The sequence below is a fragment of the Hippocampus comes genome, unplaced genomic scaffold (assembly GCF_001891065.2).
Source record: "Hippocampus comes isolate QL1 unplaced genomic scaffold, H_comes_QL1_v1.1 scaffold80, whole genome shotgun sequence".
Classification (NCBI taxonomy): Eukaryota; Metazoa; Chordata; class Actinopteri; order Syngnathiformes; family Syngnathidae; genus Hippocampus; species Hippocampus comes.
This window is the reverse complement of record NW_017806164.1, coordinates 1116504-1129881: the sequence shown is the minus strand read 5'-3', so window position 1 is coordinate 1129881 and position 13378 is coordinate 1116504. Positions and strand designations below refer to the sequence as shown.

At 41.6% G+C, this 13378-nt stretch overlaps 1 protein-coding gene across 6 annotated transcripts; it reads right to left on the bottom strand.

The window, feature by feature from the left end:
• Positions 1 to 1716: 1716 nt before the first annotated feature.
• Positions 1717 to 12349, bottom strand: wt1b (WT1 transcription factor b). 6 transcript variants are annotated; one of them, XM_019895934.1, is made up of 9 exons: positions 11680 to 12349; positions 9920 to 10042; positions 8133 to 8250; positions 4933 to 5013; positions 4142 to 4244; positions 3878 to 4025; positions 3002 to 3091; positions 2519 to 2602; positions 1717 to 2354 (listed from the first exon to the last, which is right to left on the bottom strand). In XM_019895934.1, the coding sequence occupies exons 1-9, from the start codon at positions 12077 to 12079 to the stop codon at positions 2233 to 2235; spliced, it is 1269 nt and encodes a 422-aa protein (XP_019751493.1). In that variant the 5' UTR covers positions 12080 to 12349; the 3' UTR covers positions 1717 to 2232. The 6 variants fall into 6 exon arrangements, with proteins under 6 accessions (XP_019751493.1, XP_019751492.1, XP_019751491.1 ...); XM_019895933.1 differs by having other exon boundaries at positions 4142 to 4247; positions 11680 to 12348; XM_019895932.1 differs by having other exon boundaries at positions 2510 to 2602; positions 11680 to 12348.
• Between the last annotated feature and the right edge of the window lie 1029 nt (positions 12350 to 13378).

Sequence of the window (13378 nt, the reverse complement as noted above, 5' to 3'; positions counted from 1 at the left end):
GATGATGATGATGACTGGTTCTCCTTCCTCCACTATTAGCACATTTAATGTGTCTACTTTGTAGCATAAAGGCTACACAAAGCACAGTTTGAATGGAGGAAATTCAAGTTTTACACACACACACACACACACACACACACACACACACACACACACACACACACACGCACACGCACACACACACGCACACACACACACACACACGCACACACACGCACACACACGCGCGCACGCACATGCACACGCTCACACACACGCGTACACGAACAAGCACACACACACACACACACACACACACACACACACACACACACGCACACACACACACACATACAAGCGGTTTTTAGAAGAATGCGGTGCACTGAGCTACAAAGTCTGACACTGCCATCATGTGGTTCCATGTGTAAAATGTCTTTCTTGACTGAATATGGACTAAAACTCCTCGTTTCTGTCCTGAGAGAGAGAAAATCCTCACAAGCACGGGGAGAACACATAACCTCAACACAGTCAAAAGGTCAGAACCGAGATTCAAACCTCAAACTACAGAACTGTGAGTCAGACGTGCTAGTCACTGGTGAACCAAGCTACCTGACCCCTGAGCGTTAGACTGTAAATTTTTATCCATGCCATAATGTATGAACACCCCTTTTCTAAACCACCCATCCTGTTCAGGGAAAATCCTTAGCCCAAAAGTAGAATATATTAGACAGTGGTGCCATGATTTATGAGTATTTCAAATTAATATTCTTATTGAAATGAATTGAAATGCCATTAATCCATTCACGCCCCCCCACCCCAAAAAATCAAATTTTAATGTCACATGTTTTAATAATAGAAAAAGGAGCACTGTAATGCATATAAAAAAGAGATTGTAAAGAAACTAATGTAGGCCATGCCGAGTCTCAGCAACTTGAATATGTGCCTTTAAGGGGCGTGGCATAGTGGTTGAAGTCAGCAAAATGGCCACTGGCCAGTGTTTGTGACTGCTTGTCCCATTCATCATTAGTGTGACGATACCATTTAAAACTCATTTGGGAATAAAAAGCTCTTTTCAAGAGAGGAAGTAAAAACAATGAACAACTGAGACACTGGTTGCACAAATGTGCACACCAGCTTATAACTGGGGAGTGGCTATCCTCAGAATTAACATAAACTCAGGTTAAACAGGAGTCAGCACACAAGTTGCTCTTATTAACACCAAATTAATTTCAGACTTCTTATATGCTTTTTAGGCCGGGTAGACATTTTGTATCCAATGTACCCAACAGCAGGTACACTGTAGCGGTCTGTGAGCACTCTGTGCAAAGGCCATTCGGAACATTTTTGTGTTTTCTGGCAAATGCCAACCCAGCAGTGATGGAATTATCTTTCCACGATACTTTACCACAAAGCTTCATTTTCTTGCATATTTTCCCCAAAAAAATATGCCCTTCCGTTTTTTTGTCACAATACTTAATACGTATAAGGATTTAAATAATGAACGTTGGGGCCCTCAGTGAGGTTGGGACACTTTGGTATGTGTCTTTTTTAATGAGATTTATTGAGTTCCAGATGTTTTCAGTTATGAAGATGTGCGGCAGAGATTTAGGAGAGTGAGATCTGCGCCCTGTGAGAGCTTCGGCGGGGTGCTGTTTTACTACCCGTCACTCCCCAAACACCTCGATCATAGATGGCCTCTTAACCTGACTGCGCACACACACCAACACACACATCGAAGAAGGATGGAGATCAGCATTTATAGACTTACACAAAAAACATACACCATACAAAATGTCTATAAAAGTAAGCATATATATCGATATATACATCACATATGTACAAAGTTATTCGGCGTGTGTTGTGTGTGTTTACATCCGCCATAACAAAAAGTCACCGCTGTCCATTTCCTAAATCCAGTTGACACGATCCAGCACATTTCCGTACGAGAAAAACGAATAACAATGCAAGTGTGCTATGATATAAAAAATAGACAAACAACTGTTTCCTTGTGTCTAGTCTTTTTTTTTTTTTTAATCCTGGGCTCAGTTATAAAGTGGTAATAATCTCTCAGTGGAAATGACCCAATAAGAGTTTTGGCTGAGATGCATCTTGCGGACCATGCCAATGCGTCGTGGTCGAGGTGGGTTGGCATCAGCTGTGACCTCCACTTATGCACATTTGGCAAGCCACCACAACCTTTGACCTGGCTCTCTCGCTCTACTGGCTGGCACACGGCATCGCCACCTTCCTTGCTCAGATGGCAGACTGCAGCTTGGTCAGGTTCCTCTGGTGCATGGTGTGATGGCGCACCAGCTCGTCGGAGCGGGCAAACTTCTTTTGACAGTTGGACCAGCGGCACGTAAACGGCTTCTCGCCTGGATAAGAAGTGAGGACGGGGGGGGGGGGTAAAGGGCATTGAATGAGAAAGCGATTTCAAACGTTGAGTGCAATGATCAAGCTGACCATCTCCAGGGCCATAAGGCCGACCAGGAGAGGAATGCAGTGGAGGAAGATAAAAAGGTATACGCACTTGTTTTACCTGTATGAGTCCGAGTGTGAGTCTTAAGGTGGTCTGACCGTGAAAATTTTCGCTGACACGTCTCGCACTCAAAGGGCTTCACTCCTGTACAAACACGGTTTGAAAATTAGTTTCATTTCGTATTGTTTCCTGATGACAGTATGGTGACGTCATATTCTGCAATAGAAAAGATGACACAGTTCAGACGAATACTAAAATCCCTTTTCACACTGCACTTGGTTTTCTTAGTGTGACCAGTGGGGCAGCACACACTTTCCCATATTTCTAAGTGCTTGTGTAGCAGCCAACCAGGAAGTAATAGGGGAGGCTTTCCCCGCTGGTTGGCCGATTGCTGTTGGCACTCTGAAACGCCTCCCCCAATTTTGACAGTGCAATAAATTAGCAATCGTTTGGCGAATGAAAACATGATTACCAACTTGAGCAAAGCAATGTTTAGTAACTCAAACAAGATGGCGTTTTTTTGGTTTTTTTTCATTATAGTACCTGTATGTCTGCGCTGGTGTCGTTTCAGTTGGTCTGAGCGAGAGAATCTGCGGCCGCATTCTGTGACATCACACTGGTATGGCTTCTCCCCTGCAATGTAAATTAAACCACTTCATTGTTGTATGATTTTTCAGCATTTTTCTTCACCTGGAAGTATACAGAATTCTGGTATCTGGAAGTAAAAAATAAACAGTTGAGATAACGTGGTTACACAAGTGCGCACACCCTCTAGGTGTGAATTAGGACATTTTACATTTATAAAAACTATCCATCCGTCCATTTTCCGATCCGCTTTATCCTCACAAGGGTTGCGGGGGGTGCTGGAGCCTATCCCAGTGGTCTTCGGGCAGTAGGCAGGGGACACACCCTGAACTGGTTGCCAGCCAATCACAGGGCACACAGGGACGAACAACCATCCACGCTCACACTCACACCTTGGGACAATTTTGGAGTGCCCAATCAATCTGCCATGCATGTTTTTAGAATGTGGAAGGAAACCGGAGTACCCGGAGAAAAGCCACGCAGGCCCGGGGAGAACATGCAAACTCCACACAGGGAGGCCGGAGCTGGATTTGAACCCGGAACCTCTGCCCTGTGAAGTCGACGTGCTGGACTATCGGGCCGCCGCTTTCACGATTCATTTTAAATATATTTATTTCGGCATCTTTTTAAATCAACTGTTTCGACTCAACTTTTTTTTTTCACGTGGCCATTAAAAAACAAAAACAAAAAAACCCCAAACAAACAAAAAACAAATGTGGCTCTGGAGTTCAAAAGTTTGCCCAGCCGTGGGCTGAAGTATTTGTCATATTGTTCCGTTTCATCTGGAAATTTTAATTCAACAATTATGATTCATACATTTCGAGATAAACTCACCCGTGTGTTTCCTTCCATGCATCTGCAGGTGCGAAAGTTTGAAGTACCTCTTGCTGCAGCCGGGATGGGCGCACACAAAAGGACGCTTCTCAACAGGCTCGGATGACTTTACAACTGGGGGCGCGAGACTGGGAACCCGTCTTACATCCTTTTGAAAGGAGAAGAGCATGCATTGTTCGTTCAAGTGCTGTTTTATTTTATTTTATTTTATTTTATTTATTTATTTATCTCATTTGCGCATGCTTGTGCATTCACTTGACTGACCTGAAGCCCCCTCAAGACGCCATGTGTGTGAATGTGGTACTGGGCGCTCACCAGCATGGGCGGGGGCGGGGCTATGGGATCACTGTCATAGCTGGTCGTGTGGCTGCTAAAAGACAAAATACACAAAAGAAATTCAGCCTGCAAAAAAAAAAAAAAAAAAAAAAAAAAATAAGCCCGCAAAAAAAAAAAAAAAAAAAAAAAAAAAAGATTTTCATATATTTGGAGTTTTAAAAAAAAATCCCATCCCTATAAAGATGCTGTTTGACTTTTTTTCGGTACACCTGAGCAATCTAATGGCATCCCACAGTGGAGCTGCAGCAAAATTATTGCTGCACTTTAGTTGACAAGTAAATATATTTCTTATAAGCACCACTCACTTATATCTTAATAAGGTAACCACAACCACTGGAATGGAGATTTTGTGACATTAATAGCTCTCTGACAAAGTCAATCAAAATTGAGTATTATCGCTGTAAAGGAAACATTTTGGACAAAGTTATTGTATTCAATGTTATTAGAATGTGTAGGTGTACACACATGTCCAACACAAACATGCTGACCAATATATGACCTCTAAATAAGTCCTTAAAGAAGTGTGTATCATTCTCCATTTTTTTTTTTTTTTTTTTTTTACAGACAAGTACAAGCCTGCACAGTGAAACATTCAAACATTATTATCCTTATCTCCGCTTTCTGATTTACGCCGGCAGCCGGCTAGCAGCCATCTGGCTTCCCCTCCTACAGTATTTTCCCCTCATTAAGACTATAGAAAAACAGTACTCAGTCTTTACCTCTTCATGGAAGACGCAAGCGTGTTCATCTGGTTCCACGTGACGCATTCCAGCTGAGACGCCATTTGGTACAGGTTATCACTGTTGAGAAGCAACAACGCACTGACTCACACTTGAATCTTGTGGTGAAATATTGGACAATTGTGCAATGGGAAAGTCGAAGGCTAACAAGGTCAGTCAGACATTTCAAGTCGGCGGTCGCTGGTACAGCATTCGAACGGCTATGCACATTTCTTAAATCCCTTCTGCCATAAGGCTGCAACATGCAGAAAATAATAAAGAATTCTTCTGCATCCTGTTCTCCTGGTTATTGTTCATGTCATGATGTATTCTTGTACTTTGCTTAACTGCCCTGAGTTACGGGTGACCCGACTTACGAGGTTTTTGAGATAGACGCCGCCATTCAGATATTTTTTGCTTGACCTGCGAGCAAGAATTTGAGATGAGTGTTGCATGTTGGCGAAGAACTCCACTCAATTCACTTCTCAAGAAGTTTGATAGTGAACAATTCAAAGATGACAATTCAAAAACAGGCTTCAATATATTTGATGCCCTGACCAGTTTTCTGTCAAACATGAAACTAAAAGTATCACAAGTTGTGTATTCAAAACAACCACATTGCGTTACTTTCAGTCCATTTAGTGCTAATGCTAACATGCAATGCAAAACACCCTCCACAGGCTACCGAAATGCATCTTTGTTGCAGTGCCTTTAAACAACAGATATTTGAACACAATACGTGTAGCAACACATGTAGACAGACAATGGAACAATACTAACAGGCAGATATTCTTTATCCTCCACCCAAAACAACTATTGTAATTTACGCACTAATAAGTGCACCTGATTGAAAGCCGCAACAGATAAATTTAACAAATTCGTCCATATATTGACCGCTTCTTATGAATAGCCGGGGGTTTCTATGTTATAATATGAGATATTTGCAAAGATCACATAGGTCACACAGATGCAATTATTTTCAAGGAGCTAAGACCGGGGTCGCAGTGCAGAGATGGCTGTATTTATGGCATTCATGACCTATAGTCATTAAACTCAATTCAAGATGCTTATTTTTGCTCTCAATTGCTCCTTAAGCAGCCGTGTGCACCCAAACGGACATGCATTTGCGCATTTGCCAAACTCTCTCTCTCTCTGATCCTCCTTCAAGTGTGCCGTGTACATGCTATACCACAAATAGCCGATGAATATTTGTATGAGGGCGGCCTCGGACACTTTCATAAGCCCACTATGACGTGCTCAGTAATGTAATTTCATGGGACATCTGCGACGAGACTATGGATAAAGCTATTGATGTCTTGAAGCTCGTCAATAAAAATTCATAAATCAACAATGTCACATTAAAAGACACAGGGTTCAAAGCTTGGGAAAAAAAGTAGCGTCTCTGGAAAACATGCTAATATTACTGCAGTTTACTGAGTCACAGTTGCTGTGAAGCTCTTTTTTGTTTGTGTCTGAATGACTTCGTTTTACTACCCCCAAGTGGCCAAGTCGTGTACACCATAATGCATTAATCATGAACTGTTTGAATACTTTCCATTCTATTTAATTAGTTGATCACTAAATGTTTACAGCACAATATAATAGTGTGCTATTTTCATTATTGAAAAACATTACAAAAATATTGTATATCAAATATATATTTTTTTGGAAAACAGCATCTACGGGTAGACCCTAAAACTGAATTGCCCTTCTGGGACTAATAAAGTATTCTGCAACTGAATCTGAATCATTAGTATTCTGGTCGGGGTGCATTTTCTTTGGCACACAGTATGTACATCTCAAACACAACAGTCAAAAACCTGGAACACCAACGTGCATCGTATACTACTACCTTGCTATAGCTCAGTTCAGCATCAAATCAGTGCATGTATTTTGTTTTTTTTCTTCGGCTCTTTTGGCAACACAAAAATCACAGGCAAGAGACGAAGAATACAAACCGGAGATTACGTTTTTCAGCATGAGGGTCCCTTATCATCTAAGTCAAGGTGAAGTGTTTTGTTGGCGTTATTCAGCTAAAAACAATTGTTGAACAGCTTCCGATGTTAAAAAAAATGACACTTATTGGAAGGCGACGATAAGCGTGTTTCATATTCATTTGTTTTTAAAGAATAATGGGAGGTGGGGGGGTCTTCTTAAATAGGAGCATGCTGGCAATATTTATGATACTGAGGGTTCTTCGTGTCCCTCCTCTCCCTTTGTGCAGATAATGAAGGGGGATTCCAAATGGTTTGCTTATTAACACATCCTGTACGCCCACCGTGCTCCTCATTAAAAAACATGGGCTACGAGCCATTCTTTACCATGGCATATCACACGAATACGCGCGCGCACGCGCGTGCGCACACACACACACACACACACACACACACACTTGGAAATGGGTTTGTGTTTGTCTGCAGGGGAGCGGGGGGGAGGCTCCGGGGGGGCCACTCGGTGCCTTGTACGCCACGAACCACCGCATGACATCACTCTGTCCTCGGTATCATTAAAGGCGGGAACGTTTCAGAGGGGGGTGAGAATTTTGGCTTTCATTCCTTGAGAAGTCCTTGAAGGAAGTATAATAATCAGCTCTGAACTACAGTCGACTGTGGAAAGGCTCACTGCTATCTGACATACACATTCACTTTGTGTGTACGTATGTGTGTACGTGTGCGTGTGTGTGCGCGCGTGCATGCCTGCACACACATTTGCACGTTCACTTGACTTTTTCCAGCTCATGCCATAAGTTGTAACACAAAACAGCAAAGTCTTTCGTCTCCTCTTATTATCTGCTGTTTGAGTATTTGGGTTGCACATGCTCCTCTTTTTTCCCCAAAACAACCCGACTCGGCATTTAAAGAATTCCAACACAATTCACCCGAAGAAATGTTTTCCATCAAGATGAAAAAAAAATCGGGAAAACAATCAGATACAGTACTTATAAAAGCACATTCTCAGGCTAAACTTACCCCCCGCCCACTCTATATCACTAATGTCTCTTTTTTTCACACTGTAGAAGTAAACATATCAAGGTAGATCACTAAATGTTTGTTGCACCAGTGGGCAGCACTTCATAATAGAAGAACTGGGATTCACAGGAGGGGTCCCCAACTCTAAAATAATCATTATCAACTGGAAGCTTTTTGCGGTGGGTGGGATTCAAGAAGCGTGCATGCACAGGGAGGAGGAAAACCAATTACCTGTTGTAGTTTCTCAACAGTAGTGCTTGGTTGCTTGGGCAGGATTCTGCAGGATTGTGGCACCCGAATACAGGAGGGGCAGGGGGAGGATGAGGAGGAGGCTGGTATTGCTGTTCAACTGAAAATAACAACAAAACAATTCCATTAATACAGTGCATTGCAGTGGGAGAATAATGTCTCGTAATTGAGTCGTTTAAAATTTTACTTTCATGAATGAAACACTGCTTGCCTGGTTCACAGTGTATACTGCATGAACAAAAGTAATGGGACGTGATCAATATCAGAAATGAAAAGCACCTGGAGGAACGAGGGATCCAGAATCTTGCGAAAGGACACTTAAATACAGTCACAGGGATCTGGGGATCGTACTCGCAAACTTCAGGCTGGGTGATGACTACGTGCTCAGTATGTCAGTTTGTCTGTTTGAAGTTCGGAAAGGTCAGAGTTCGCCATCGCTGGCTTCTTCCACACCAAACTTAGCCAAGCATAATTGAAGAAAATTGTTTTGTGTCCAGGAATAAAGTCGTAGTATTATAATATGAATTCAAGTCAACCTGCATTGCAATTTTCAAAATAAATCAATCAATAATTAGTTGGCACATTTGTTAAAATATGACATGACCTGGCATCATGTTGACCTGCTACCTTGCTATTCCAGAAAAGCACCATCTTCATAATGGGGTGTTGCGCTAATAACACAAAACTATTGGATTGAAGTAGTATTCCGTTCGCGAGGCCATGGGGCTTGTGTTTGCGATGAATTTGCCTGCGAGAGCGTGACAAGGAATTGACAGCTCATAAGTCACACCTTCTGTCTTTGATTGGTTGTTTTTCTTCGGGCGCGGTGGTTTCTTGTACCGTATATCAAATTGGAGGCACAAAATGGGGGTAGAGATGGCAAATTTTTGTCACAGACCACATTTACCATGCACTACATTCAAGTCAAAATGACTGTTTTGTAAGTATGACAAAAGTTATTATTGTTTTAAAATTGCAAACTCCCTTTTAAGTAAAAAAGAATAACTTTAGTATACATTTTACAAATCATTACTCAGTACAGAAAACAATAATTCTCAAAAATATATTAGTTTTTTTTTCCTCACAATAACTTTTTTATCAATGTCACTCTAATGATTACTTGTACATTAAAATCATTACCTGTATATTACTGTATATTTTATTATTTGCATTGTTTGGGGGATTTGATTGTTATGAATCATCCCATTACTAAATATGTTTCCCTGGCCAATACAGACATACAGAAGCACACACTGCCTATTTTTCCATCATCTTTGATACAGAACAGTAGCAGCAAAAAATAGGAGAATTTGTAGGTGAGGAAGAAGCTCCGCCAATATTCCCTTTTCTGTGATCAGAGCCATAAATGAGGCAATACACAGCCTGTGAGGGACTGTCATGTGAAGTTTAACGCTTAACACACTTCCACGGTGTTGTCTAGAATGCAACAGTCGGCCAAGAATCTTCTGCATCACACGCCCGACACCGGCCCTGACAATGTCACACATCAAAGTATCAGACGGTGGAATGCTGTTTCACTGTATAAATACGCAGAGTTCCGTGTAAAACGCAAAGCTGTGTGGAAAAACACTTGACTTACATTCGGTCTGTGACCCGAGCTAGAAGCGCGGACAGAGAATCAGAGAGATAGAGACAGGAAAAACAAAAGAAAGAATTATGGGCTACGTCTATGACCTTGCTGTGAACGCAGCCGTGTTCCAGTAATTGAGTGAGTTTAAGCGAGAACGTGCCAGGAAGTAGACTGTTACCAATGTTGTTGGGTGGCGACAGTGTGTCCTCGTGCTTGAAGGACAGGCTGGAGAGCTGAGGGGTGTGGTGGGACGTCGTGTGAGGGTAACTGGGGTTCCCGTCTAAGCCCATTGCACCATAACCTAAAGAAAAAAACCAAGTTAGAGACATCTTAAAAGGATAATCGGACCACGAAATGTAAAAAAAAAAAAAAAAATTCCTGGTTCTTATTTTTTTCCCCTCCTCTCAAATTGATCCTTATGATGATAATATTCACAACAAATCAAGGTATTCCCAGAAAAAAAACAGGTTCAGTAATAATGAATCACATCAATGCTACCTAAATTTCAGCAATTAAAATGGGAACATAGCTCTTCTCAAAGAGGAAAGTTCATGCAGAAGTTAGGAATTTTCAAATGTCAGTCCTTGGAGGGCCGTTGAGAAGTTTCTCCAGAAAAAAAAAAGACTCAAAATCCCTGACTTAAATCCCCGCAGCTTGCAGAGCAGTTTATCACTTCATCAAAAAGTACTTTACTAGCGAGCGAACAAAAGTGCGTACACAGGGTATGTGGAAGTCACATCAGCGCACACGTCCGCAGTTCAACCTCTAACCTCCGAGTAACGAGCCCCAGCAGATTTGACGGAGCTTTGTTTGAGATTCATATTTATATTGCATACAAAAATCTCAAATTCAGATTGCAAATCCAGATTGCAAATCCAGATTTCAGCGTCCACCAGGATTTAAAAATAAATAAATAAATAAATAAATACATTTTTAAAAACCAACCAAAATGATCATAAATTATAGCTGAAATGAATAAGGCAAACATGAAAATTTACAACTGTCAACACTTAAGGAACTGATATTTTTTAAACCAAAAATTTGAATCCCATCAAATTTATTTTAAACAAAATAACATTTAATCACAACAGACAATAACAACTCGTATAATGTTTTACTTTCATGCATATGCATTGTATATACTGTATAAGGTTGTTAAGCGTAACGTTATTCTTATGATTTCACCTTTCTTTATTGACAGGCAGTGGGTTGTGCTGCTTTGAGACATTTGGCATCTATTTTGATTCAAGACTAAACTGGTTGCTTGGCTTATGAAGTGCAACAAAGCACGAGTGGAATTTTCGGACAAAACTCATCTGTTTGTTATACTTTGTAGTGAAAATGTAAAGGTAAATGTACAAGATGTTAGAAAAATGTCAGAGTATGATGCAGACTACTTGTATACCTCTGCGGACTACAAACACAATTGTTTATTAAGAGAAGTATAATAAAATGTATAATTCTAGCTCAAGGTTTCTCAAACTTCGGGTTGCTGTTTGATTTTTATTGGCTGTTGATTGTTATACATTATGACCGTACAAAGGGATATTCTCATAAATGTTCACTTTTAACAGTTTATCAGGTTACAGGGTGCATGAAAGGGGTAATTTGCATCTTGAGCTGAAAGTGTTTGGGGAAACTGTGCTCCGGAGAAACAATTTAAAAAGTGCGTGTGATTATTTCATGTAAAGGATGCAGGCTACGGTGCTGCAGGACTATGGCGGATGTTGTCTGTGTCTGTCAGAGTGCTTCCAGAAAAGTGTCAAGATAGTTCCTTACACAGGCCATGTTGTCCCAGCAAAGCACATAACATCCTGCCTAGACACAACACCGCTGACAAACCCAACAAACATACAGTAGAGGACGTCATGTTTCCAAGAAGATCATGTATCCCTTGCATTGTTGAGACCTGCATAACGTTGGCATGACAATGTTTACCTTGGTTCCTAGGTGCAGGGGGGCTGTCCACACAGCCGGAGAGGTAGGTTCCACTGGGAAAAACCCTGGGCTGGCTCGCCGCTGTCTCTCCAAAGGCCCCCACCCGGCAAGGACCCGAGCCCGTGAACTGGCCTGAGAAGTGCAACGTGAAGGCCCCGAGTCCGCAGTGGGGATCCTCCATAGGGTCAGCGGTCCCCCAGCTCGGCTCTTGCTTGATGAGGGAGTGGTGGGAGGACAGGGAGTTATAGGGAGAGCCGGGATGGAGGTCCAACAGTTGTGTCCACTGGCCACAGCCACCTCCTGCCCCGCCTAAGGAGGGCACCTGGGGGCTTGGAGACAGGAGAGTCAGATCTCGACCGTCCGAGCCCATCGACATGGCGCCGCACGCTTCGGTCAACATTGGGTTCGAGAGTTGAGAGTCCAGAAAGAAAAATGAAATTCCAGTGAAGGAGATGACAAAGTCAAACTCTGAAACAAAACAGAAGCCACAGCTCACAAACTACCAAGTCATCATTCGCCCACGAAGGGAAACATCAAGAATGGACGCTGACCAAAATGGAGGTGTGCCTGCCTCCCTTCTGTATGTGCAGTGAGTGGGAGTGTGTGTGAGGGTATCACAGCCTCGTTCCTGCGCCTCTACAACTGGCTTTCTTTTGGCCCCCCCGAAGACTCAAATACTGGCTATAGTCACACAGATCGGGGGCGGAGTCAGAAAGGTTTTCGCCTTGCCCTGACCCTCAATGACTTCTCAGCAGCCTCTGACTAACCACACACTTGTATTGGTTTGGCCAAGTTCAAGTGGGGCTCACTTTGTATGTTTGTGTCAATGAAGATGAATAAGTGGGTTCTCTCAAAAGAATAAGAAAAAGGTTAAAACTGCTCAAAGTAAAATAACAATAATAATAATAATAATTCTCCTCAAATGTGATCATTTTGAATAATTTTTGGTTCACTTATTTGGAACTTGCTTCTGATCAGGTTTTCATGAAAAAAAAATAAAAACAGTTCAATAAAGAGTCCAAACAATCAAAATGTGATTATTTTTGATTGTTTAGACTCTTAACTGACGCAATCACAAAATGCAAAACACACCCTGACCTCAAGCCTGTGGTGCTTCTGATTCATGCCTTTAGTTTGAAACATATCAAACTTTCATCATACTTTCATAATGGGATGAAGTAAGGAGATGCACATTGTGTCAGTAACAGGAAGTCTAACACAGTGTTTTTAGAATTTAGGGGTTTTTTTCTGTACTGCAAATAAGGAAAAAGAAAAAAACAATCAGCTTGAGGAATCAAAGTAATAAATGTTTAACGGAAAGTCATTCAACCTGCAGAGGTTTGCCAGGTGATCAAAAATTTTGCGCATAAGGATAATTCATAACGTTTTCACCTCTATTTGTGTTCATCACCAAAGGAATTGTAACTAAACTCTCATCAATTATTTTGAACACGGAAATTTAAATTACATGACCATGCAATTCACATAAATGAAAAGAGTGAAAGAAGTAGAAGAGAGTATACATTTAATCAACTCACACTCCTTCAAAAATTAATAACTCACAACTTCCTTCTTCAGGCCTCCTACAGGAATCATTTCTCCAATAATTATACTGCACATCCATCCATCCATTATCCGAGCAGCTGATGTTCACGAGAGTGCTGGAGCCCTCGGGAGGGCATTCAAATTCCACACCGTC

Bases quoted from the DNA above. Each gene is read 5' to 3' on its own strand.
- wt1b (XM_019895930.1), bottom strand. From the start codon at position 12,079: ATGTTGACCGAAGCGTGCGGCGCCATGTCGATGGGCTCGGACGGTCGA. The intron at 4,026-4,141 runs GTCAGTCAAGTG...TCCTTTCAAAAG, and splicing joins GCGTCTTGAGGGGGCTTCAG to GATGTAAGACGGGTTCCCAG. The intron at 3,092-3,877 runs GTGAGTTTATCT...TTTACATTGCAG, and splicing joins GCATGGAAGGAAACACACGG to GGGAGAAGCCATACCAGTGT.